Source organism: Fusarium redolens (genome assembly GCF_020744475.1).
Source record: "Fusarium redolens strain MPI-CAGE-AT-0023 chromosome Unknown BKA55scaffold_1, whole genome shotgun sequence".
In the NCBI taxonomy this organism is placed as follows: Eukaryota; Fungi; Ascomycota; class Sordariomycetes; order Hypocreales; family Nectriaceae; genus Fusarium; species Fusarium redolens.
The window spans coordinates 1,681,431-1,703,529 of NW_025763664.1; the positions used below are offsets into that span (position 1 = coordinate 1,681,431).

The 22,099-nt window shown below is 50.6% G+C and overlaps 6 protein-coding genes across 6 annotated transcripts; 5 read left to right on the forward strand and 1 right to left on the reverse strand.

Moving 5' to 3' along the window:
* Positions 1-500: 500 nt before the first annotated feature.
* Positions 501-4,032, forward strand: BKA55DRAFT_13152 (uncharacterized protein). Its single transcript, XM_046184836.1, has 4 exons — positions 501-537; positions 765-1,407; positions 1,464-3,583; positions 3,645-4,032. Exons 2-4 carry the CDS (start codon positions 983-985, stop codon positions 3,848-3,850), a joined length of 2,751 nt encoding a protein of 916 aa, XP_046056282.1. The 5' UTR covers positions 501-537; positions 765-982; the 3' UTR covers positions 3,851-4,032.
* A 5,073-nt stretch (positions 4,033-9,105) lies between these two features.
* Positions 9,106-10,479, forward strand: BKA55DRAFT_532165 (uncharacterized protein; the record flags this gene model as incomplete). The annotated part of the gene is made up of 1 exon (XM_046189303.1): positions 9,106-10,479. The coding sequence occupies one exon, from the start codon at positions 9,106-9,108 to the stop codon at positions 10,477-10,479; it is 1,374 nt and encodes a 457-aa protein (XP_046056283.1).
* A 1,454-nt stretch (positions 10,480-11,933) lies between these two features.
* BKA55DRAFT_532166 (uncharacterized protein) lies at positions 11,934-13,612 on the forward strand (the record flags this gene model as incomplete). The annotated part of the gene is made up of 3 exons (XM_046189304.1): positions 11,934-12,272; positions 12,327-12,680; positions 12,734-13,612. The coding sequence occupies 3 exons, from the start codon at positions 11,934-11,936 to the stop codon at positions 13,610-13,612; spliced, it is 1,572 nt and encodes a 523-aa protein (XP_046056284.1).
* Positions 13,613-13,956: 344 nt separating this feature from the next.
* Positions 13,957-14,744, reverse strand: BKA55DRAFT_682608 (uncharacterized protein; the record flags this gene model as incomplete). The annotated part of the gene is made up of 2 exons (XM_046198380.1): positions 13,957-14,373; positions 14,430-14,744. The coding sequence occupies 2 exons, from the start codon at positions 14,742-14,744 to the stop codon at positions 13,957-13,959; spliced, it is 732 nt and encodes a 243-aa protein (XP_046056285.1).
* A 1,433-nt stretch (positions 14,745-16,177) lies between these two features.
* BKA55DRAFT_548827 (Tubulin/FtsZ, GTPase domain-containing protein) lies at positions 16,178-18,412 on the forward strand. Its single transcript, XM_046191151.1, has 7 exons — positions 16,178-16,443; positions 16,527-16,567; positions 16,621-16,647; positions 16,711-16,786; positions 16,840-17,370; positions 17,425-17,848; positions 17,904-18,412. Exons 1-7 carry the CDS (start codon positions 16,419-16,421, stop codon positions 18,127-18,129), a joined length of 1,350 nt encoding a protein of 449 aa, XP_046056286.1. The 5' UTR covers positions 16,178-16,418; the 3' UTR covers positions 18,130-18,412.
* A 250-nt stretch (positions 18,413-18,662) lies between these two features.
* On the forward strand, positions 18,663-22,089 carry BKA55DRAFT_495522 (P-loop containing nucleoside triphosphate hydrolase protein; the record flags this gene model as incomplete). The annotated part of the gene is made up of 9 exons (XM_046186290.1): positions 18,663-18,923; positions 18,975-19,763; positions 20,122-20,316; positions 20,381-20,465; positions 20,528-20,547; positions 20,600-20,635; positions 20,688-20,849; positions 20,903-21,228; positions 21,282-22,089. 9 exons carry the CDS (start codon positions 18,663-18,665, stop codon positions 22,087-22,089), a joined length of 2,682 nt encoding a protein of 893 aa, XP_046056287.1.
* Between the last annotated feature and the right edge of the window lie 10 nt (positions 22,090-22,099).

A 22,099-nucleotide genomic window follows, 5' to 3' on the forward strand; every position in this document is an offset into this window, starting at 1 on the left:
CCAAATCCTCGTCGCCCATCGTCTCGACTCTCCCTTCCAACCACGACCCAAACCCTCCTTTTCCGCATTCGCTCCATGCTCTTATTGCCCATTGCAAGGCAATTATAACAGCACGCGAGCTGGACGACGCTCTAGATCATTGTATCTGAGTTTTCTTTCTGTCTCTAGAGACCCAGTGAGGTAAAACCGCTCGAACCCCCTCGTCTTTAACTTTCTTCGCCCATTTTCCTGACAGCGTTTTCGTTGCAACCGCCTTTTCGCTTCTCCTCACACAACTGCTGGGCTTGGCCTCCTCCACTGTTTTTTTTTTAACTCTCAAGCACACAGCGCTCACCGGAATTCTATCTAGCGGATCAGAAACGGCTCTACATATGAATGCATGCATACAGTTACTGACTTTCTCAGGATTGAGTCAGAAGTGAGCGGTTGGCAACTTACTATAGCTTTGGCCTTGGCCCAACAGACTCAACCCAGCTCCATAAGGTAGCTATCGCAACGCCCGACTATTGTATTGATCTTCTCAAGCGTCATCTCAAAGTAAGTACTTACATTATAATCTATCTCTCCCCTCTATCGAGTCGACTTTGTGTTTCCCCTTATCGAGCATCCTCAAACCCACGATTGTCGGGTAATCCACTGTAGTCACGCCATGGTATCAGGACGTGGCCTCTAATGATATACTGTTGAGCTCTATGCTCCCCGCCATTGCGTCTGAAAAGAGAGACTTGATGGCGCTTGGAAGGCTAACACCCGCTCCTATTTAGAATCGCAAAGTCGCTTCCCGTCCGCCTGCGATCCCAAACGAAACATACACAATCATCCCGCATCGTCACTTGAGCTTCTTTTTGGTTACCTGAATGGTGACCGAGCTTCATACAACCTGATTCTCTTTTATAAGTCTTTATAACGACTGGAGCGTTCCTGAACATGCCCGTTCCGAAGAAGGATGGAATAGCTGGTGGGGGCTCTGGGGGCAAACAAAATGGTTTGTTGTACAGTCCTTTCGAGCAAGAACAATTATCTAATCCTGGGCGATATAGGAGGCCGGGCTGCATTCCGAACCGATACTGCCATCTCCAAAAACCGATTCGGTAACGAGCGAGTTCTTCAACCTTGGGTCCCCGATTCGAACGAAGCTTTCAATGGCGGCCTCGAAAAGCCTAGTGGTAGTGGTACTTGGGATCAATTCGCCGAGAACGAGAGGCTCTTTGGATTGAAAACCAATTACGATGAGAACTTCTACACTACCGCTATTGACAAGAATCATCCAGAATACAGAGAGAGGATAGCTGCGGCAGACAGGAAGGCGCGCGAAATTGAACGCAGTGCGCCCACTACTGCTCACGTGGCTGAGGAACGTATCATGGACTACGTCGGTGGAGATGATGGGGGTGATGAAGAGGACAAGTAGCCATCCCTTTCCCGGTCATTTGTTCGTATGGCTAACCATGATTCCCCTACAGATACAGTGGTGTCCGGCGCCAAGACTTCCCACCTCTATCCGCTGGGCGTGAGAACAAGTACACTCCACCAGCCAAGCGGGCACCCGCGGCTCAATCTAGTGTCAAAGGTGCCCCTATTGACCCTGCTATCATTTCTTCCCAGATCAAAGCACCACCCAAGAAGCAGGCTACGCCAGCTCCCGAAGAGTCCAAAACTCAGTCTTCCGATGCTATCAAGAACGGATCACTGCCGAAAACTGATACGCAGAAAGCTCCTGCAGAAGTCAAGGTCACAGAGCCCCCAACCAATGACTCAAAGCCTGCCAATGGCAAAGCGGCCGAGACAAAGTCAAGCGAAACCTCTAAAGCTGCCCCAGCTCCTGGAAGTCAGGGTGCTCCTGCTCCCAGTGCTACTTCCACAGTCGAACACGATGTGTTGAAAGAATTCAAGACATTTGCCAGCCAGCAACGACAGAACGCCGAGAAAGCTAGAAGCAACAAAGCCAAGCAGGACAAAGAGGTCAAGCTGACAGAGCTAAAGAAGTTTGCAAACTCTTTCAAACTCTCAACCCCAGTCCCTACAGATTTAGTCTCCATCATAGCCAAGGATCCCCTCAAGCAACAGGAGATCCAGGCTAAGGCTATAAAAAATGCTGAAGAGGTGGCCAAGGCCAAGGCTACCGCCGTGACTAAGGAGAAGGTTGCTCCATCAAAAGATTCCCAGGCTAAAACCTCTGGTCAAGGTGCACCAGCTGCGGCTGGTGCATCTGCTCCTCCCAGTGATACCCGAGCAGCCCGTGGTCCGGCCGGTGCTCAGCCTACGCCTGCAGCCGGGGGACAACCTCGCCATCCTGGTGCTCGCCAGCAGTACGCCCAGCAGCCTTATCATGGACAGCAGTATCGAAACAACCGTCCCCATATGCCTCCGCAACAACAAACCGGCACTCTGGCCCAGCGACTACGCAGTGTTGAACAACAAAAATACTCCCAACCTCCGGCACCCCATCAGGGACACGCTCCTGGTCAGGAAACCCGTGCTCCCCCAACAGGGCCAGCCAGTGGTGTCGAGTCTGGCTATAATCGACGCCTCAGCGGTAACCCCAGCCATATGGGCGCAAAGCTGAACCCTAACAGCCACGAATTCAGGCCCAGCCCGTTCGCGGCTGCCTTCAATCCCAATAGCCATGCCAGTGCAGCCTCGAGTCCTCGATCTGCTGCTAACAATGTCGATGCCTCAACAAGCAGTGGCGTTTCTGATGGTCAGCTCATCCGCCGTAAGACAAAGGCCATTGATGTCAAGAAATGTTATATACTGTCTCATATCCAGACCTTGACACCCCCTCAAGGGAGAAACTGGGACGAAAACGCCGGCCTGCGCCCTTCTTTCGATACACTGCCCACCTGGCGGCAGCTCCAAGACAATGAGAAGCCCGAGTCAACGATGCATTTGACTTACAAGGAATACTTCGAACGCCAGCCATTTGGCGGTCCTGCATTGGCTACCCCGAACCCTCAACATGTTGTTCCTCAGATTCCACACCAACATCAACTACCTTTCCACCTCCAGCAGGGTGCGCACAACATGGCTCCTAGGGGCTCGCCTCATATGCCTCCCATGCAGATGCACACACCTCAGCATGGCCATGTTCCTCATCCGCCATATGGAAACGATGATCACCGGATGATGCACTCAAACTCGGCTCAGTCTTTTGCCTCGCCCCGCCTCGGCAACGTGCCTGTAGCTTACAATTCTCCGCAAGTGCCGTACAATCAGGCAGTATTCATGGGACCTGGCACGCCTCAGATGAATCAGTTCCGCAACTTCTCTAATAATCATCAGTACATGGCTCCTCAGCAGGGCCAGATGGGTGGCCCGATGATGATGCCGCAGCAGTTTATACCTGGACCTCAAGGAATGGTTCCTGGCCCGCAGATGATGTATCCTGGAGGACACCCGCAATTCATGCCCCCTTCCGGACCTCAGCCAGTACCTGGTATTAATGGTTATCCTAGCCCTGGTCGTCCCGCGGCGCCGATGATGGCGCATCAGGGATCACAACAAGGACAGCCTATGTATGGAATGAGCCCCAACGTGCAGTACAACCAGCCGGTTTTTAACCCAGGCCAACAAGGCGGTCCAAGTAAGTCATGCTGACACCCGTCGCCAAGCAGAGAATTAACAAGCGACTAACGCCAGTGTAGTGAGGGGCGGATATAGTAGCCCTGTGCCTCAACACTTTGGCACAAGTCCACAGCAGGGCCACCAGTATGGCGGGCAGCACCGAGGTGGCAGCAACTATAACAAGGGATATGGCGGCCAAGGAACACACCAGACGCCCCAAGCCAACCACGCGGTGCCTGCCGCCAACCTCCCTCGACCTTCAGAGGCTTCAGAGGAAGCCAAATAAAATCTGTAACTAAACATTAGGTTTTCTCCTCGCCTTCGCATAAGATAAAGTGCAGCACTTAGCAGGGCCTTTCTAGGCTGCAGCCTCGCCGAGATCGCCTTTCACACACTTATCTCGGGGTCTGAGCTCTTTCAAGACGACAGCGATGCGTGCGAATCATTGCATACAAGTTTCGATATAGGAATTTCGTGCGGCCTCGCACAATAACGCTGAGATGAGAGGGGGCCAAAGCCTCGGATGGCCTAAGTAATTGGGCCAGCAAATACATCATTGGGTTGATGGACGGTACGGCTCGGTGGATGGTGTCGGTTGTGGAAGAGATGAAACGACATTAATATTTTCCATCTGCTATCTTGTTGATTGGATGGCAATGGAGTCGGCAATGCTGTTTGGTTGTACCTTGGCAACAGTGGACAAACGGGGCGTCGGAGTGCTCGTCTCTGCTCTCAGTGCTTCCTCGAGCAGACAAGCATTGAGGAAGCGTAGTCGAACAGGCTGGGGTGGTGACCTAGGCAACTTGGGTGCGGGGACACGAACACCAAACATCTGGACTGGTAACCCTCGACACCTGCGAGGCAACCTGGGTAGTGGTAGGTGAGGCCTGAGGGTGGTATTCTGTCGCCCAAGTAAGAGCAGATGTTGATTAGGGGAATGACTCAGTGCAAATCCGTTTTCAGGCAAAACCCAGAGCTAACTGCAATGCCACCATTGAGAGTGTTCTGGTGGTTGCTGAATAGTTTATGCCTTCGAATCTTTTGACAGTATTTGCTAAGAGTAGTGACCAAGGAGGCAGCTAAGGAATTAGAGTGTGGTCTGGTTGTGAGGAGAAGGGTCGAGTAGTCGAATCGACAAGATCAAGCGACGCGACGCAAAGGAAGGCAGCGAATAGTAGCAAAGGCATTCGCCCATCAAACATTGTCTAACCATCTACAACACAGCACAAGTAGCCAGATGGTAAAATAAAACAAAGGACTATGTCCATGTTGGTTTCACATGTGCAAGCAGCTTGAAGATGTGTGCGATAGTGACTATTTACCCACCAAGCTGAACATTACGGTGATTACCTAGGTAGAGGGATGCTTTCTATGCCATCAGTTGAACGACTTCTCAATGACATTGGATCTTCAGGTCGGATTGTCATTGAACAATATGTTCGATATAGTAATGCATAAGCACTGGCTGACTACTTAGGTCTCGGCATCGACAACCATGAGTTTACAGTATCGTAGCTTGTCAGTAGCCAAGAAAATGTTCGATACCTTATGCTTTCTAGTGGCAGAAGGATTACTAGAGGGAGGTCGATAAGGTATCTTGCATCAAGTTACCGCCAAGAACTGGAAGGTAAGAGCCTACCTACGGAGGCAGTAGAGGGCGAGGTCAATACTCTCAGTACCTCGGCTATTTACAGTTCTCACATGCATACACGCGCGGCTGGACGAGTGGGAACTCACGCCATTCGTCACCCTGGCGACTTTTCAAACACAGGAGGGCATGTTAAAACAGGGGATCGGGCGGGACAAGGAACACGGCTGAACATTTCCGGACAATGCCGATGTGAGAGAGTACCAAGATCAATGAGAAAAAGAACACGTCAAGCCAGGTGAAATGTTACCTGGGCGAGAGAAGAATAAGGATCTACATAGTAACAGACGGATGACAGCGGATGATTTTAATGTCACCGGCTCGGCAGTTGACTTTGTATGGGTTTGAGAGTACTGCCTAAACGTACCTCTCGGCTACTTTAGTTTAGTACCCTACAGCAGCAGCAATATGGAAATAATCAAGCAATTGCATAGCGTGCCTGTCTGACTTTCTTGAGCTTCTTTCAGTCTATTTCGGATTTCTAAATAGAGTTCATCTTTGTTATTCCAAACGCTATGTCCAGTGACAGCAACGTTGCATTTCCATCCTTCCCTGTGTCCAGACGGTTAAGGTGTTAAGGGAACTGTCCACTCAGCCGTTGAAGGCTTGGAACTGCGGGTCCCCCTAGTAGACGATCATCAACAACGGACCCTGCCCCTGCCCTACAGGGGGAATAACAAATCGGCTTTACCTGGTTGACAAGAAAAGGCTCGAATCGCTAGGAGTGATCATGGATGGCAGCCATGGCTCAATATCGAGTTTCCGAGTCAAAGACCCGCATATTGCGTGTGCACAGCGTATACATTCATGTGATGATGTGATGTGATGTGTTGCTGTATTTTACTACGGGTTGACTGATTGGATCGGCATGAAGTGCATCTAGTGTCGACAACAGCGGCTGGTAACGTATAGTCTACAGGGTAGATGCAGAGTATCGAATTATTAGACGAGACGGTTGTTGACTCTATTTACCTCGTGCAGGTAATGTAATGGATCTTTTGTGATATTGAATCACGATTCGGGGGGGGGGGGGGTTCACGCCGCTTTTTTTTTTTTTTTTTTTCCAATACTCTCTGTCAACTGGCATTATGGATGGATTGTGTACCTCGAACTCATTTGTCATTCAGTGTCTCTAATTTGTTGCGTAACCACAAGCCAAGCATATCCGGCACTTAGAACAATGACTCACGTGCTCCGCCAAGAGATATTGTGGTTTTGGACCCTTGGAACTGCTTTTCTAGAATTGCGTTGGAGATGAAAGGGGCCATTACTATTACACATCTTCACGTGAAGTCATATCAGATTTGACTTGACCTGCTCGAATCGCGATAACCCAAGTTTCGGGTTTGGTACCTTTGCAAGTGTTAAATTGTGTTGTTACGTATTGTTGTTTATGAATTTCTCACGAGTATCCCTAACAGGCAAGTCGCTAGCAGCGACTTGATCCTATTGATAATCGTAAATCTCAGATGCATGATGTTGTTCATTTTTTGCTTCAGTTAGAAGAAAGGTAAATTTCATCTCAGGTAAAAGGATCGCCGTTGCCCGATCTGGCTCCCCTGAAGCCATTGCAGATGGCGCGTTTCACTCAGGTACAAGCCCAATCAATGCATTTCTAGGTCGCGGGTAGCTTTCGAGGCGACAGGGAAGGGTTCAAAACATGATTGGCTGAGGTGACCCTAGTCGGTCACGTAGGCTTGCTTCATCCTTTGATCCTTGTTTGCCCTTTGACCAAAAAAGAAGTGCGGAACTCGGGCCTCCAACCAAGGTGAAAGGTGGACCAATCCTTGCGATTTGACGACTTACACCCGTGACAGAGTATGTCTCTAGTCTACATAGACGTGCTGAAAGGATGACATTCGTTCCATCTGAAGGCGAGACGGGTATTTCGGCGAGGATGAGCATAAAGAAGGATCGAAACAACGAAACAACAGGGAACGTCATTATAAACATACCAATATTAGGTGGCAACAAAGGCGAGCGACAAACGGGCCGCGTCAGGTCTCACATCATGTAGCCCGGCGCATGGCAGGCAAACACGGCATAAGAGATCTACGAAGCAAGCAGCACATGCAAGAGTGCCATGATTGAAGATGAGGTATTACGAGATGAATTACAACATTTAATTAGAGCACATGCTGTATTCATACAGAAAGCAAGACAGTTAATAAAAGAGAGAAAAGGAAAAAGGGCTAGACCAACGACTCGTGTATCAGGTGTCGCTTGTCCCTGTCTAAACGCTTAAGAGGCTTAGTTAGAGGCTTCTATTGAGGTTGAGCATGATAATCGAAGAGTCTGTGCTTAGAAGAGCAAGGGCATGTGGGGAAAAGATCGGTTTCGAATTCTTGGCCCGGCGCCTCTGTCCAAGGGGGGCCACTTTTCTTTTCAACATCAACGCTTTCGCCTACGTACCTACACAGAGAACAATGGCATGAGATACATGCAACCAAGGATGGCGATAGAAAGGAACGGAAATGATTTATGGGTATTAGGTATCAGAAGTACCATGACGTGACTACTGAATAGGTAGGTAGGTAGGTAGGTAGGTAGGAGAATCATCATCTGCTTGCCATTAGGCGCCGGCTCCCAAGGGGGTCTCCAGACACATGCGACATAGACGCCCACAGTCGAGACGCTCCCACCGCCAGTCGCTTCGCTCCCCGAAAACTGTTCCTGGCGAGTCAAGGGAATAACGTCGATCCTAAAGGACCCTCCCGCCTCTTGATGGCACTTACGTCCGGGCTGTGTAGTTGGGTAGTTCATGCTCTGTGGAGTCGGAGGCCCTGGCTCTGCGAGTCTGCAAGGGGGGCAAAGACGGACAACGAGAGCGACTAATTCGCTCGACCTTTGCCGCGCTGCGATTCAGGAGACGATTGGTTTGGATTAGTTAGTCAACTACTGTCAAGGATCCGTCCGGTTATTGACTCTGCTCTGTGCTGTGCTGTGTTGTGCTGTGTCTTGGCTTAGAGGCAGCCGAAACGAAACGACTGAAACATCCTGACCTGCCAGACCTGGTGGGTAAAGGAAAGTGGTTATGATCGTACGGAGCACTACATAAGAGGCCCTCCCCAACCTCCAAAATCCTCTTTCTTTCTTTCCATCTGCAGCAAAGCTCAGGATTCTATCTCCAGACGGTCCCTTTTTGGCTTGTTTCTTCTTCACTTCTTCTTCTTCTTCTTCTTCTTCTTGACTCTCCCTTGACGGGCTGGATACATTCCCTCACAATCAAGAAACTTCTTCTTCACTTCTTCTACCCCAGTCCATCCTGTTTGTAACGGACACTGGTATCTTTTTCTGAACGACAGCTTTCATCAACTCACCGACTGAACAACGTACAAGAACTCGGCCTTTGTGTAACCTGGAGCCTCCCGTCTGACGCCGTCGACCTGTTCGAGAAAACAAGATCGCTTAACCCATCTGTGCCCGCCACTGCTTGTCACTCCTCGTGTACAGTCACTGTTGTTTTCTCTCTACCATACAGTAACAAATATTCTTCACCTTGCTCGTGTTGGGATCTTATTGTCCCTCGTCACTTTCTTTACTTTACCAACACTGTTGTTCAACTACCCACAATCCTTTGATTCACTGTTCGACCACCGAACAATAACAACTGCAACAGAACCCGCACCTGTGGTTCACCATTCATTATCAGTTCACTCGAACAACGGACAGCCCGAAAAATCTCAAAAGACAAGCCAGGCTCAATATAAAACCGCTTCGATCCTTTCAAGAGTCTTTCATCCTGCAAGACTCACCACAAGGATTTACTCAAACTCCTGCAGCAATATCTGAGCAACACTCAACAACAACACAATCGTGTCAACAACAATTTCTTTCCGAGATACCCTCGCACATTACCTTTACTTCTATCACACCTTTTCAACTGCGACGAAATGCATTTCCCATCTGTCGCCGTCTGCCTCGGTCTGGCTGGTCTAGCCCAGGCACATATGGAGATGATTTACCCTCCCCCCTTCAAGTCAAAAGCCAACCCCAATGCTGGTAGCGATGTCGACTACAGCATGACCGCCCCTCTCGACGCAAGCGGCGCCAATTTCCCTTGCAAGGGCTACCACTCCCTCTTTGGTACAAAGGAGGGTGCCTCGGTCGCAGACTGGGCAGCCGGCGGTTCCTACAACATGAGCATCACTGGCGGTGCTAACCACGGTGGTGGCAGTTGCCAGGCTTCCCTTTCCTACGACAAGGGAAAGTCCTGGAAGGTCATCCACTCATACATCGGCAACTGTCCTGGTGCTGGTACCACCACCTTCGACTTCAAGGTTCCCAGCGACGCTCCATCCGGTGAAGCTATCTTCGCCTGGTCGTGGTTCAACCAGATCGGCAACCGTGAAATGTACATGAACTGCGCTGCCGTTACTATTGGTGGTGGCTCTGGCAAGCGAGCAGATGCCATGAGCAACCGCCCTGAGATGTTCGTTGCTAACGTCGGCAACGGCTGCACTACCGAGGAGTCGTCCGATCTCGAATTCCCCGATCCTGGTCCTGATGTGAGCAACGACTCCCAGAAGACTGCTGGCCCCAAGGGTACTTGTGGTAAGGCAGGATCTGGCAGTGGCTCCGGCTCTGGCTCCGGCTCTGGTGATGGCAACAACGGTGCTGTTCCTAGCACTCCCGCTGACGGCTCTGCTGGCGGCAACAACGGTGGAAACAATGGCGGCAACGGCGGTGCTGCCCCAAGTGCCCCCGCTGCCCCTACTCAAACTCAGCCTGCTGCTCAACCTTCAGCCCCTGCTGCTCAGCCATCAGCTCCCGCTGCCGGCGCCCCTTCAGCGTATGAACCCTCTCCCTCTTCTATTGGTAATGCCCCTGACTCACAAATTCATAGTCCCGGAGGTGTTTTCGTCACCGTCTCTCAGCCCGCTGAGGCTACTGGTGCCCCTGCTCCTTCAGCTCCCGCCGCAACCAGCACTCTCTTGACCGTGACCAAACCTGCTCCTGGAACTGGGGGTCAGCTTGTTCCTACCAGCGTTGGTAGCCCTGAGCCTGCTCCGACCACTCCCACTGCTCCTGGCACTGGTGCAGGTGAGGGTGGCTCTGGCTCCGGTTCTGAAGAGACTGCTGGTGCTGCATGCAGTGATGAGGGCGCATGGAACTGCATTGGTGGAACCAAGTATCAGCGTTGCGCTTCCGGTCGCTGGTCTGTTGTTCAATCTATGGCCGCTGGTACTACCTGCTCTGGCAACAAGAGCTCGGCTATGGCCTTTGGTTTCGGCCGCCGACTCGCCATTCGAGGTCGCCAGGTCTAAGGCTATCTTGAACTCGAGCTGACTTGCAATTCAGAATGTCAAGAGGAAGGATAACAAAATAGAGTCAAGGGTTGGACCGGAATATACCTTGCTTGACGTTCTGGAAGTGTGGATGGACGGATTTGGGAGTTTTCATCTTCATGTACAATAACTGGAATAGGAATCAGACTCATGGATCTTTCAAAACACTTGTTTCGCCGTGACTGTGATTGTAAATTGTAGAACATTGCACATCGCATGTGAGACCTGATACGGAAAACAACAAAGATCTAGCGCGATGCGCTCTTTGTCAAGTACTTGAAGTAGTCATTACTCAGACTTGTGGAACGATGATTCCAGATAATACTATGTGCACATAATGGGGAGAGCAATGACGATAAAACAAGTATGGGCTTTACTACCCTAGGTCGGCTAATGGGGTTTGTTATGGGCTTCGTCGGATGAGGAGAGGCCGCCTGCGACACGTAAACATAAACGATCATTTGGTAGCAGATCGTGGAGGATGGAGGCCACTTCTGGTGTCTTGTGTTGTTGCGAGAGGGGCTGTGATGCCTACGTAGGTACTAGGTGAAGCCGACCATCTAGCATGACACCAACAACAGCAACGTGCACAGTGTGTTGTTAAGTTGTGGAAGGTTGTGATTGGTTAGCTATACCATTAGAAATTCATCAGCACCAAGAATGGCCTAATCAGACAGTATATATACAGTACCCATAGAGTGTAAGTTTTTGTCTGCTGGGCTGCTGGCGGGGCTGTGCTTGATCCAACGACCTTAGTAGTCACCCATAGGCATAGAAGCCCGGGTCTTTTGGATGGTGAGATGAAGCTAATGGGAGTTCAGGAGTACATATCGTTGAATTGATTAACCAAAGCCCGATGGTGAGAGACATAAAGAGGTTGCGAACTTAACTGTCTATACGAACGAAATTGGTGTCCTGGTTGATGAACACACTGGACCAAGTTGGGTTGGTATTTGCGACTCGATTCCATTGATACTCGCTGGAACAACTCTGGAGACGCCTGATCTAACCGCTAGGTACCTATTCATCGAATGGAACCCAGCACAACAACCCAAAGTGGGTCTTTCCCTCGCTGAGGGTCCCTTCCCATCAATCGATCTTGGCGGCGAAAGAGGGAGCCCCTCCTCCAGCTTAGCCCAGTCAAGCTAAGCCTGCCTTATTAACCTCCACCACCCAGGGTTAGTTTAGAGGCGACACCATCTAAACCTCACCTCGTCTCTTGTTTTGTTCCCGCCTCTTGTATTTTACACTCTTCATGACTGCGGCCCTTTTCGCTCAGTGACGGACTTCCGTCTTCAACCACCCCTTCACCCTCACCACGCGACAATTTCTTCCTCCTTTGCCCACCTTATCTACGACCCCTCCATTTGCGACATCTCCCCGCCTCGACCGCTACATACAATATCTTTACCTACCTATACCGTATCTCGAACATGACTGGTCCTGCCTCTCCTCAGGCCGAAGGCCCCACGTTTGCTCCTCCCCCGCTGCCCGCAGGTTGGATTGCTCAATGGGATGGCACAAGCAAGAAATATTATTATGTACAGCTATCGACTGGTGTTTCGCAGTGGGAGGTTCCTACTGAACCGGCCAAAACGGGAAATACACCAGCTCCCCAGGGCGAACATCCTTACGGCGCTCCCAAACGTTCGGAACTCATCACACATCCTGATGGATCGCAAACTGTGCGCCATGCAGACGGTACCATGGAACCAATTATGCCGGACGGCACCCGAGGTGTAGATGGTCCCTCCGGTGAACGGGGTCTTGGAGTATGTCGTCTTGGCATTTGTCGATAGTGTTGAATTATGCTAACAATCTGTCAGAGCATGGCTATGAACGCTTTGCTCGGCGGAAAGAACTCTGGTCATGGTGGTAGCAGCGGCGGTGGCCACAGCTCTAGTCCATTGGGCAATCTCGGCGGCCTTGCAAACCAGTTCCTCGGCGGTAGCCATGGTGGTAGTGGCGGCGGCAACGGAGGAAACAAGCCCTCGGGTGCAGGAAAGCTTGTTGGGCAGCTGGCGTCGAGCTTTATGCACTCGGCTAGTCAAGAGAAGCCTCCTGCCCCCCAAAACTACCATGGCAGTTCCAACCAGACCTCAAGCCATCATCAGGGAGGCCTAGCCGGGCAGCTTATGGGTGGTGTCGCGACTATGTTTGGCGGCAAACACGGCAGCAGTGTATGTTTATAACAGCAGTGTGAACCATTTGCGCAAGACTAATCATGCGATAGGGACAAAACTCCAACTTTGGCTACAGCTCTGGGCAACAGCCGCAACAGCAGCAGGGCGGTGGTGGAACGTATTCTGGCGAGGCTCCGACCTACAATCCTACAGGCTCAGCTCCTTCAGCTCCTTCAGCTCCTTCAGCGCCCCCCGCGGCTGGAGTGCACTCCTATGGCTCTCCATCCCCAAACCAACATCAACAGCATGGCTCGAACCAACAGTACGGTTCTCAACACCAACCTAACCAGACTCAGCCATACGGATCGCAGCAGCAGCAGCCGGGTTCTCATCAGCCTTTCAACTCGCATCAGCAACAGCCTGGCGGAAACCAGCAGTATGGTGGTCAGCAACACTCTGGGCCAGGCCAACAGTACAGCTCGCATCAGCAACAGCCAGGTCAGAATGGCCCTTATGGAAGTCACCAGCAGCAGCCCGGCTCGAACCAGCAGTATGGAGGCAACTCTTCTTTTGGTGGGAGCCCTCATGGCTCTTCGAACAATTCGTTCCCTCCTCCGCCCCCGGGGGGCCCTCCTCAGCATGGACAAAATGCACAACAGGGACAACAATATTTCCCTCCACCCCCTGGACAACAGCCACACCAGCCGTCTTCTGGTACAGGCTATCCTGATGTTCAAGCGCACGGCGGCCAGTTTGGCGGTCCGCCTGATCAACATGCTCAGCAGTCACAAGGTTATAGCGCACCACCGCCAAGCTCAGGCAGTCAGAATTTCCCTCCTCCTCCACCTGGAGCCGCTTCCGGAGGATATAACCATTCCTATAACGCAAGCCAGGGGAGCCAGCAATCTTACGGTGGCCAGTCGCAATTCAACAGTGGCGCTCCTCCTGTACCCCATGGTTCCCACCCTCAGTATGGAGGAGCTTACTGAGAGACTGCACTGAACCTGTACGGAACAACCGTAGTATTTATGCCACTCTTTTGGGTTATCGACCACCTGATCGTTTTGGTATGAGATCGCAAGAATATTCCGAGCCGAAATTTATAGCCTTCCTGTCACATCCGACAATTGGATGCTCGATATGAAAGTGTTTATCGATAAAGATGTGTGTCGAAACCAGTATAGATATCGAAGCTCTTTAGAGGGCCGACGAGAGTGATGTGAAGTTGGAGAAGTTACGAGCAATATGATTAACGTAGATAGTAGAATGCATTTCACCGAGCCCTCTTTTAGCATCTAGGGTTGAGAGCCCGATGGTGCCAACCCTCCCTTCATCAATTCTGTTTCTTGTTTGCGCCATCGGTCATGACTGCAATTGTCTGTAACTTAGAGGCGATGGATCTGGACACAAACCAAGCCACTGCGCCGACGAGAACAAGATAGCCGGCTGTTGGGACTAGAGAACGGGGTACAACACCATATAGATAGGGGTCGAGGATGAGATCTACAAGTACAGGTGAAGGATCCTTCATAAGAGCCGCGTCGTTAGTAAAGTAGTCAGCAGATGCCTTGATCTGTAGCAGAAGAACGGAAGCCTCGCGCTCCCTGACTCCGGTTTGAGTTGACTCTTTTGTCAATCCAGTTTCTTGATCCTGGCGTGAAAACGAGTAGCTGGCAAGAGACTGAATCAGCTCTGGTGTCTGCCACACAGTGTCCAGCTCATATACACCCAAGTCAAAACCAGTAGGTTGCTGGAGGCGCACACGAATTAGCTTACTTTCTGTACGTAAATCTCAAGTTGACTTACAATCGCAGCCCAACAGACACGAAACTCATACCGCTGGCCCTGGTTTAGGTTATCAAGAAGCACCCATGTTGCCGCGCCGGAAGCGTAATCCTTTGGCTCAGAGGGAAAGATGCGGCTGATATTTGTTCGAATATTTGGGTTGTCTGGTCTGAGGATGGGTAGTCTAAGATCAGCCAGCGATGGCTTCTGTTGGGGAATAGGGAGTGATGTAGGAGCTGTGAAGATTGTCTTTTCAACATTGGCGATGGCCGGGCTAAGAAAAAACAACAAGCCGCTCAGAGCGTATATTATCTGACCCCTCCCGAGAGATAGCATATTGGCGATTGGGAGACCCGTGTTTGCCCTCTAATTGTTATCCTTGCAGTGTGCAAGAACTAGGTCAGGAACAAAAGCACAAGGTGTTGATCAAAAGCGTCACGTGTGATATTTACCAACTGCCCCGCAGTCATCCATATCGAACTTGATGAGTTCTATTATAAGGTTCCAGTGGTATGGAAACATTTGTATGTCTCAGCACAGAGGCATACACACCTATCGAGCGGTCTTGACTGCATATAACATGCGAGTCTGCCAGAAATGCGTTGGCCATGATAAGTGAATTGTCATACTTTTTTCGCAGACAAAAACCACTGTGCTGTTGAACAGCTCAATGTTGCACTTTGACTATCATAGAACTATGTTTTCCCGATCTTCAGCGTGAAATGGCAATATTCTCATAGTGATATGCTCTGGCACGCTTTGTCATTCTAACACATTTCGCAAGTTCATATTGGTAGATAGAGGAAATAAAATGTTGAAATGAGGCCGTGCATACTCCTGATCGGTAAAGCTTGGGCCTTTGGTGGTTTGACACATCACAGACCATAATGAAGATCATCGACTGAGCTCGAGCCTCGAGGTGATAACGAACGGCAGTTGTAAGTTTTTCAAATGACACCTGCTTAGATATCATGACAACCTACCTACCTACCTACCTGCCTTATTACAGACCTGTGAACACAATTGCCCCTTAACCATGTCTTAGAGAAACTCATAAAGGTACAAGGCGGACGTAACGGCAAAGGAGTTATGGTTCCGGGTACGTACTGTAGATATAGCAACAGGGATGTAAACAAATGAACATGGTACCCAACCGGGATCATTGCAACCATCTTCCAGTGAAGAAATAGAGTACTGTGAAAGGATGTAAAATAAGAATAAGAGTAATTGAATTGCTTATGATATTTTCTTTTGATGAAATGGATTAGAGGCTGTTCAATGTTCAAACACCTGGCTTGGATATGAGGTTAATTATAATTGACACAGGCGAAATGAACGCCTCAACAGCCCGAGATGAGATGTCGTTCGACAGTGGTAAATATGGACCCATGGATCATCGTCTAAGAGAGACACCAATATCTCAACTTGAGTGTGCTGGCGCTGGCGGCCTGGTCCATAAGATTCAGTGCCAGCCTCTACCCAATGACTCCGTAATGCTGGACATAATAATTCTCTGTAGCTGTTAATTTTGATGGAGCGGTGAAGCGAAAGAACCACAACCACGGAGATAGAAACAACGGAGCGGTAGGTGGCCAGAGGGTCCTTTTGGCAACCCCTGGGCACTGGCAGCTGGCCAACAGGCGCCGGCAGCGGAAAACGCCAACAGGGCGCTGCAGGACGCGCTTGCCCCTTTTCAGCCCAGGCACGCCTCGAAATCAAATCAAATCAACAAATCCATAGAAGGTCCAATCCAATCCCAGGGCAGCAAAGACTCCCTGTCTGCCAAATTTCCCCCACCTCACCTATTTTCTCCCATCCTGTCCACTCCACTCCGCTAACTTATCACCAAACCAAACATTCGCCCTCGCCTTGTCTCCTCTCTTCCCGCTGTAAAAGCCTTGTCTGGCCTGTCCTTTTTTGTCCTCCTCTTTTCTCGTGGTCCCTCTTCTCTGCTCTTGCATTGCATCGACTTCCTCCATCTCATACTCGTAAACACTATCGTCAGCAAACATGCGTGAGGTCATTAGCATCAACGGTAAGCTGTTCCTCCCTTTGGTGTTAGGCTTTCACCGCATCTCCGTCTGCTTTGTTGTTGCGATGCTAACTGAGCTACTATAGTTGGACAGGCTGGTTGCCAAATCGCCAACTCCTGCTGGGAGGTGAGTTTTGTCAAGTCTTTGTTTATGTTGCTCCTTACTGATTGTTTTTCTAGCTTTACTGCCTCGAACACGGTATCCAGGTACACAACAACCCCTAGATTTGTCAACAAACATCTCGTTGTCCAAATACTTACCAACTCCAGCCCGATGGTTACCTCACCGAGGAGCGAAAGTCCCAAGACCCCGATCAAGGTTTCAGCACCTTCTTCTCCGAGACTGGTATGGTTTAATCTGGGACTCGACGGCTGTGCTGTTCTAACCCTCATTTTTAGGTCAGGGCAAGTATGTCCCCCGCGCCATCTACTGTGATTTGGAGCCCAATGTCGTCGACGAGGTCCGCACCGGTGCTTACCGCAACCTTTTCCATCCTGAGATGATGATCACTGGCAAAGAGGATGCCTCAAACAACTACGCCCGTGGTCACTATACCGTCGGAAAGGAGCTCATCGATGGCGTCCTCGACAAGATTCGCCGTGTTGCCGACAACTGCGTTGGCCTTCAGGGCTTCCTCGTGTTCCACTCTTTCGGTGGTGGTACAGGTTCTGGTTTCGGTGCTCTCCTGATGGAGCGCCTGTCGGTCGACTACGGCAAGAAGAGCAAGCTGGAGTTCTGTGTTTATCCTGCGCCCCAGACTGCCACATCTGTTGTCGAGCCATACAACTCCATCCTTACCACACACACCACCCTGGAGCACTCTGATTGCTCTTTCATGGTCGACAACGAGGCCATCTACGATATCTGCCGCCGAAACCTCGGCCTCGAGCGCCCTAACTACGAGAACCTGAACCGTCTTATTGCCCAGGGTATGTTACAGCTGTTGGTGGCTATGCAGTTGCCAGTTGACTAACAACACATAGTCGTCTCTTCTATTACTGCGTCTTTGCGATTCGATGGATCTCTGAACGTCGACTTGAACGAATTCCAGACCAACTTGGTCCCTTACCCCAGAATCCACTTCCCTCTGGTCGCCTACGCCCCCGTCATCTCCGCTGCTAAGGCTGCCCACGAAGCCAACTCTGTCCAAGAGATGACAATGTCTTGCTTCGAACCCAACAACCAGATGGTCAAGTGTGACCCCCGCCACGGCAAGTATATGGCTACCTGCTTGCTGTACCGTGGTGACGTCGTTCCCAACGACGCCCACGCTGCTGTTGCTACACTCAAGACCAAGCGAACTATCCAGTTCGTCGACTGGTGCCCCACTGGTTTCAAGCTTGGTATCTGCTACCAGGCCCCCGAGAATGTGCCCAACGGCGACCTCGCCAAGGTCAGCCGCGCTGTGTAAGTCGATTCCTTATCATGTAATGAATGAAACAAGAAATTAACGCCAAAACAGCTGCATGCTCTCTAATACTACCGCCATCGCTGAGGCATGGTCTTCACTTTCTCTCAAGTTCGATCTCATGCACTCCAAGCGTGCCTTTGTCCACTGGTATGTGGGTGAAGGTATGGAGGAAGGAGAGTTCTCCGAGGCTCGTGAGGATCTTGCTGCCCTGGAGCGCGATTACGAGGAGGTCGCTACTGACTCCATGGGTGAGGAGGAGCTTGAGGCTGAGTACTAAGCGGTTACGGATGCGATTACTGGAATACCGACTTCTACCCAGTTTTAGCCTTCAACGATAAAGAGGTGTATTTTCTTATTTTCACAAAGGTCAAGCCAAAACGAGTTTTAATGTCAAAAAGGACCAAAATCTGTACATGGATTGGTTGCCCCTCTGCAGCTTCCTTGTCTGAGCCGTTGGCATTGTGTGAGGCAGTACTGTAGTTGCGAGTAGTGTAGTTGTAATAATGCAAAGATACCTCTCCTTACAACAAAATTATCCGTCGGCCATTGAAGGACTCCAATGTCATGGAAGTTTAAACAATGCGGGGAACAACGGGTTTAGAAAGCCGCCCTGGCCCTTTAACTGTAACTGTAAAATGACTGTACCGAAGCCCGAAGCTCGGCCCACGTTGGGGGGGCCGATAGTACGCGGATTGCACGTCCAATACTTAGACCTCTCACCAAGCTCGGCACTACAGTACCTTACTTCTTTGCCTCTTTCAATTGAACGTACATTGACTCCTGCATCACTTGCTCACGAAATATCCAACCATGAGCCTCCTGCGGTCCAGCGTTTGCAGAGTATGTCGCCGCTCGCAGCAAATTCGCTGGCACAGAGGCCTTGCGACGGCCAGCAATCAGTCATATGATAACCGGGTTAGGCTCGTCGAGGTTGGGCCTCGAGACGGCCTGCAGAATGAGAAGAAGGCAATCTCCTTGGAGACCAAGATCGAGCTTATTGAACGATTAGCCCGAACAGGAGTTTCTACAATTGAAGCTGGATCCTTTGTTGCTCCAAAATGGGTGCCTCAGGTAATGTTGCTAATTCGATGTCTCTTCAGCAACCTGACACTTTTATTATAGATGAGCAACTCCAGCGAAATATTGCAGCATATCCTCGACGGAAAGGTTTCTTCTCCCGGGCCGATCTCATATTCCTTCCTAGCACCCAATGGCAAGGGCCTTAAATCTGCCGTCGATGTCCTCAATGCGAATAGCGGAAAGTTTGCAACACAACTGGAGCCAGCAGCTGGAGCCGAGGCCGCCACTAAGCCAAGTGTTGAAGTCGCCGTGTTTGCTGCTGCCACCGAAAGCTTCACACAGAAGAACCTCAATTGTGATATCAAGACATCGCTCGAACGCTTCAAGGAGGTGATCAGGGATTCCAAGGCTATTGGTCTCAGGGTGCGCGCCTACATCTCTGTAGTCCTAGGATGCCCATTCGAAGGGTTCGATGTTGATCCTCACAAAGTAGCTGAGATTGCCACAGACCTTCTGGAGGCCGGAGCAGATGAGATCTCACTCGGCGACACTACAGGTATGGGTACGGCACCTCGAACGGGAGCTCTCCTCCAGTGTATGTCTGCAGCTGGTATTCGAACCGAGGATATTGCTATGCACTTCCACGATACATACGGCCAAGCTCTAGTGAACACTGCTGTATCCCTAGAGCACGGCATTCGGACGTTCGATAGCAGTGTTGGTGGTCTGGGTGGCTGCCCTTACAGCCCTGGCGCCACCGGCAACGTTTCAACGGAAAACATGGTTTACTTTATGGAGACTCTGGGCATGGACACTGGTATTAATCTGGATGCCATGTCTGACATTGGGGAATGGATTGCAAAGGAGTTGGGCAAGGAGAATGGCAGTACAGTAGGTAAAGCAGTTCTTGGAGCTCGGGCTCGAGCTATGCGAAGCGCGAAGGAAAGCTAAGGGGAAGCTTGTTGCTGTGTTGTTCTCGCTGAGCATAGTCAGAAGAGACATGTAACTATCTAGGTACTCAGAAACACCGTAAATTTTAAGTTTCTTCTATAAAGCTGACAGACTAATGCTGTTGATGATTAAACCGTTCAAGTTACCTTACCTCCGCGCATGTCATGTGATGTCACCGATGTCGTAGAAACGTTCCCATGTGGAGGTGAGGTTATCGGCCGTGCGTCGTCTTTGGGCTGGCGCAGCTGGAAAGGCCCCACTTGTATGAAGCAAGCTCAACCTCCTCCAACCTCTTGAGACCTTCTCCCAACTTCATCTCCAAGCTTCGCGATCGGCTCCTATATTCTCTTTTGCCCCATCCTTCAACCGACCGATTACCGATCCATCGCCCATCATGGCGGACCCTCGCGAGTCGTCGTCGTACTCGGTCATCCCCAGAATTCGATACAACACCGTTGGCGGCGTCAACGGTCCCCTCGTCATCCTCGATAATGTACGCCATCGTCATCTGCCAAAATTGAGCCGGCTTGGAACTCACGTGCTGACAACCAAAACAGGTTAAATTTCCGCGATACAATGAGATCGTGACACTCACTCTTCCCGATGGCACTGAGCGCTCAGGTCAAGTCTTGGAAGCTCGAGGTTAGTGTAGCTGCTGGCATCTTTGAGGCAACGACGCGGAATATGCTGATATGGACTATTAGGTGATCGAGCTGTCGTTCAGGTACCTCCAATAGATACGATGCGATATGATATGACGATTGACGATTATATAGGTCTTTGAGGGTACTTCCGGCATTGATGTCAAGAAGGTAGGCGGTATTGTGAGCTCTATGGTAGAATATTAAGCTAAGACGACCACAGACCAAGGTTCAGTTTACAGGCCAGAGTTTGAAAATCGGTGTCTCCGAAGACATGCTTGGTCGTATCTTCGATGGTTCCGGTCGAGCTATTGATAAGGGTCCCAAGGTGTTGGCTGAAGATTATCTTGACATCAACGGCTCTCCTATCAACCCTTATTCTCGTGTAAGGCTACCCTTGAGCGCTATATGGTAGATATAATCTGACCCATGATATAGGAATATCCCGAGGAGATGATCTCCACAGGTATCTCTGCCATTGACACCATGAACTCGATTGCCCGAGGACAAAAGATTCCCATTTTCTCCGCCTCCGGTCTGCCTCACAACGAAATCGCTGCCCAGATTTGCCGACAGGCTGGCCTCGTCCAGAAGCAGGGCATCACTAACAAGGGCGTTCATGACGGCCACGAGGAGAATTTCTCGATTGTCTTCGGTGCTATGGGTGTTAACTTGGAAACTGCCCGTTTCTTCACACGCGACTTTGAGGAAAACGGCAGTCTGGAGCGTGTTACCCTCTTCCTCAACCTCGCCAACGATCCTACGTGAGCTGCAAACCATATCCACAACGATGATACATGTACTAATTCCTGCCCAGCATCGAACGTATCATTACTCCTCGTCTCGCTCTTACCACTGCCGAATATTACGCCTACCAACTCGAGAAGCACGTTTTGGTCATCCTTACCGATCTTTCTGCTTATTGTGATGCTCTCCGAGAAGTTTCAGCCGCTCGAGAAGAAGTTCCCGGTCGTCGTGGATACCCTGGTTACATGTACACTGATTTGTCCACCATCTACGAACGAGCCGGTCGTGTCGAGGGCCGTAATGGTTCCATTACTCAGATTCCCATTCTGACCATGCCTAACGACGATATCACCCACCCCATTCCTGATTTGACAGGTTACATTACCGAGGGTCAGGTGTTTATTGACCGAGCTCTGGACAACCGTGGAATCTACCCGCCCATCAACGTTCTGCCTTCGCTGTCCCGTCTGATGAAGTCTGCCATTGGTGAGGGCATGACCCGAAAGGACCACGGTGATGTTTCCAACCAACTGTACGCCAAGTACGCTATTGGTCGTGATGCCGCAGCCATGAAGGCTGTCGTTGGTGAGGAGGCTTTGTCTGCTGAGGACAAGCTGTCCCTCGAGTTCTTGGAGAAGTTCGAGCGTCAGTTCATCAGCCAGGGCCAGTACGAATCTCGATCTATTTATGAGTCTCTGGACCTTGCATGGAGCCTTCTCCGTATTTACCCCAAGGAGTTGCTCAACCGTATTCCCGCCAAGGTTCTTAACGAGTTCTATCAGCGAGCCGCCAAGGAGTCTAAGGCCAAGGGTAAGGCTCGAGCAGACACTGAGGCCCGAAGCCAGCAGCAGACGGAAGAGAACCTTATTGACGCATGAGGGGACGACT

Coding starts and splice junctions, on each gene's coding strand:
- BKA55DRAFT_13152 (XM_046184836.1), top strand. CDS start 983: ATGGTTTGTTGTACAGTCCTTTCGAGCAAGAACAATTATCTAATCCTG. Junction 1,408..1,463: donor GGGGGTGATGAAGAGGACAA/GTAGCCATCCCT, acceptor ATTCCCCTACAG/ATACAGTGGTGTCCGGCGCC. Junction 3,584..3,644: donor AGGCCAACAAGGCGGTCCAA/GTAAGTCATGCT, acceptor ACGCCAGTGTAG/TGAGGGGCGGATATAGTAGC.
- BKA55DRAFT_548827 (XM_046191151.1), top strand. CDS start 16,419: ATGCGTGAGGTCATTAGCATCAACG. Junction 16,444..16,526: donor TGAGGTCATTAGCATCAACG/GTAAGCTGTTCC, acceptor GAGCTACTATAG/TTGGACAGGCTGGTTGCCAA. Junction 16,787..16,839: donor CACCTTCTTCTCCGAGACTG/GTATGGTTTAAT, acceptor CCTCATTTTTAG/GTCAGGGCAAGTATGTCCCC.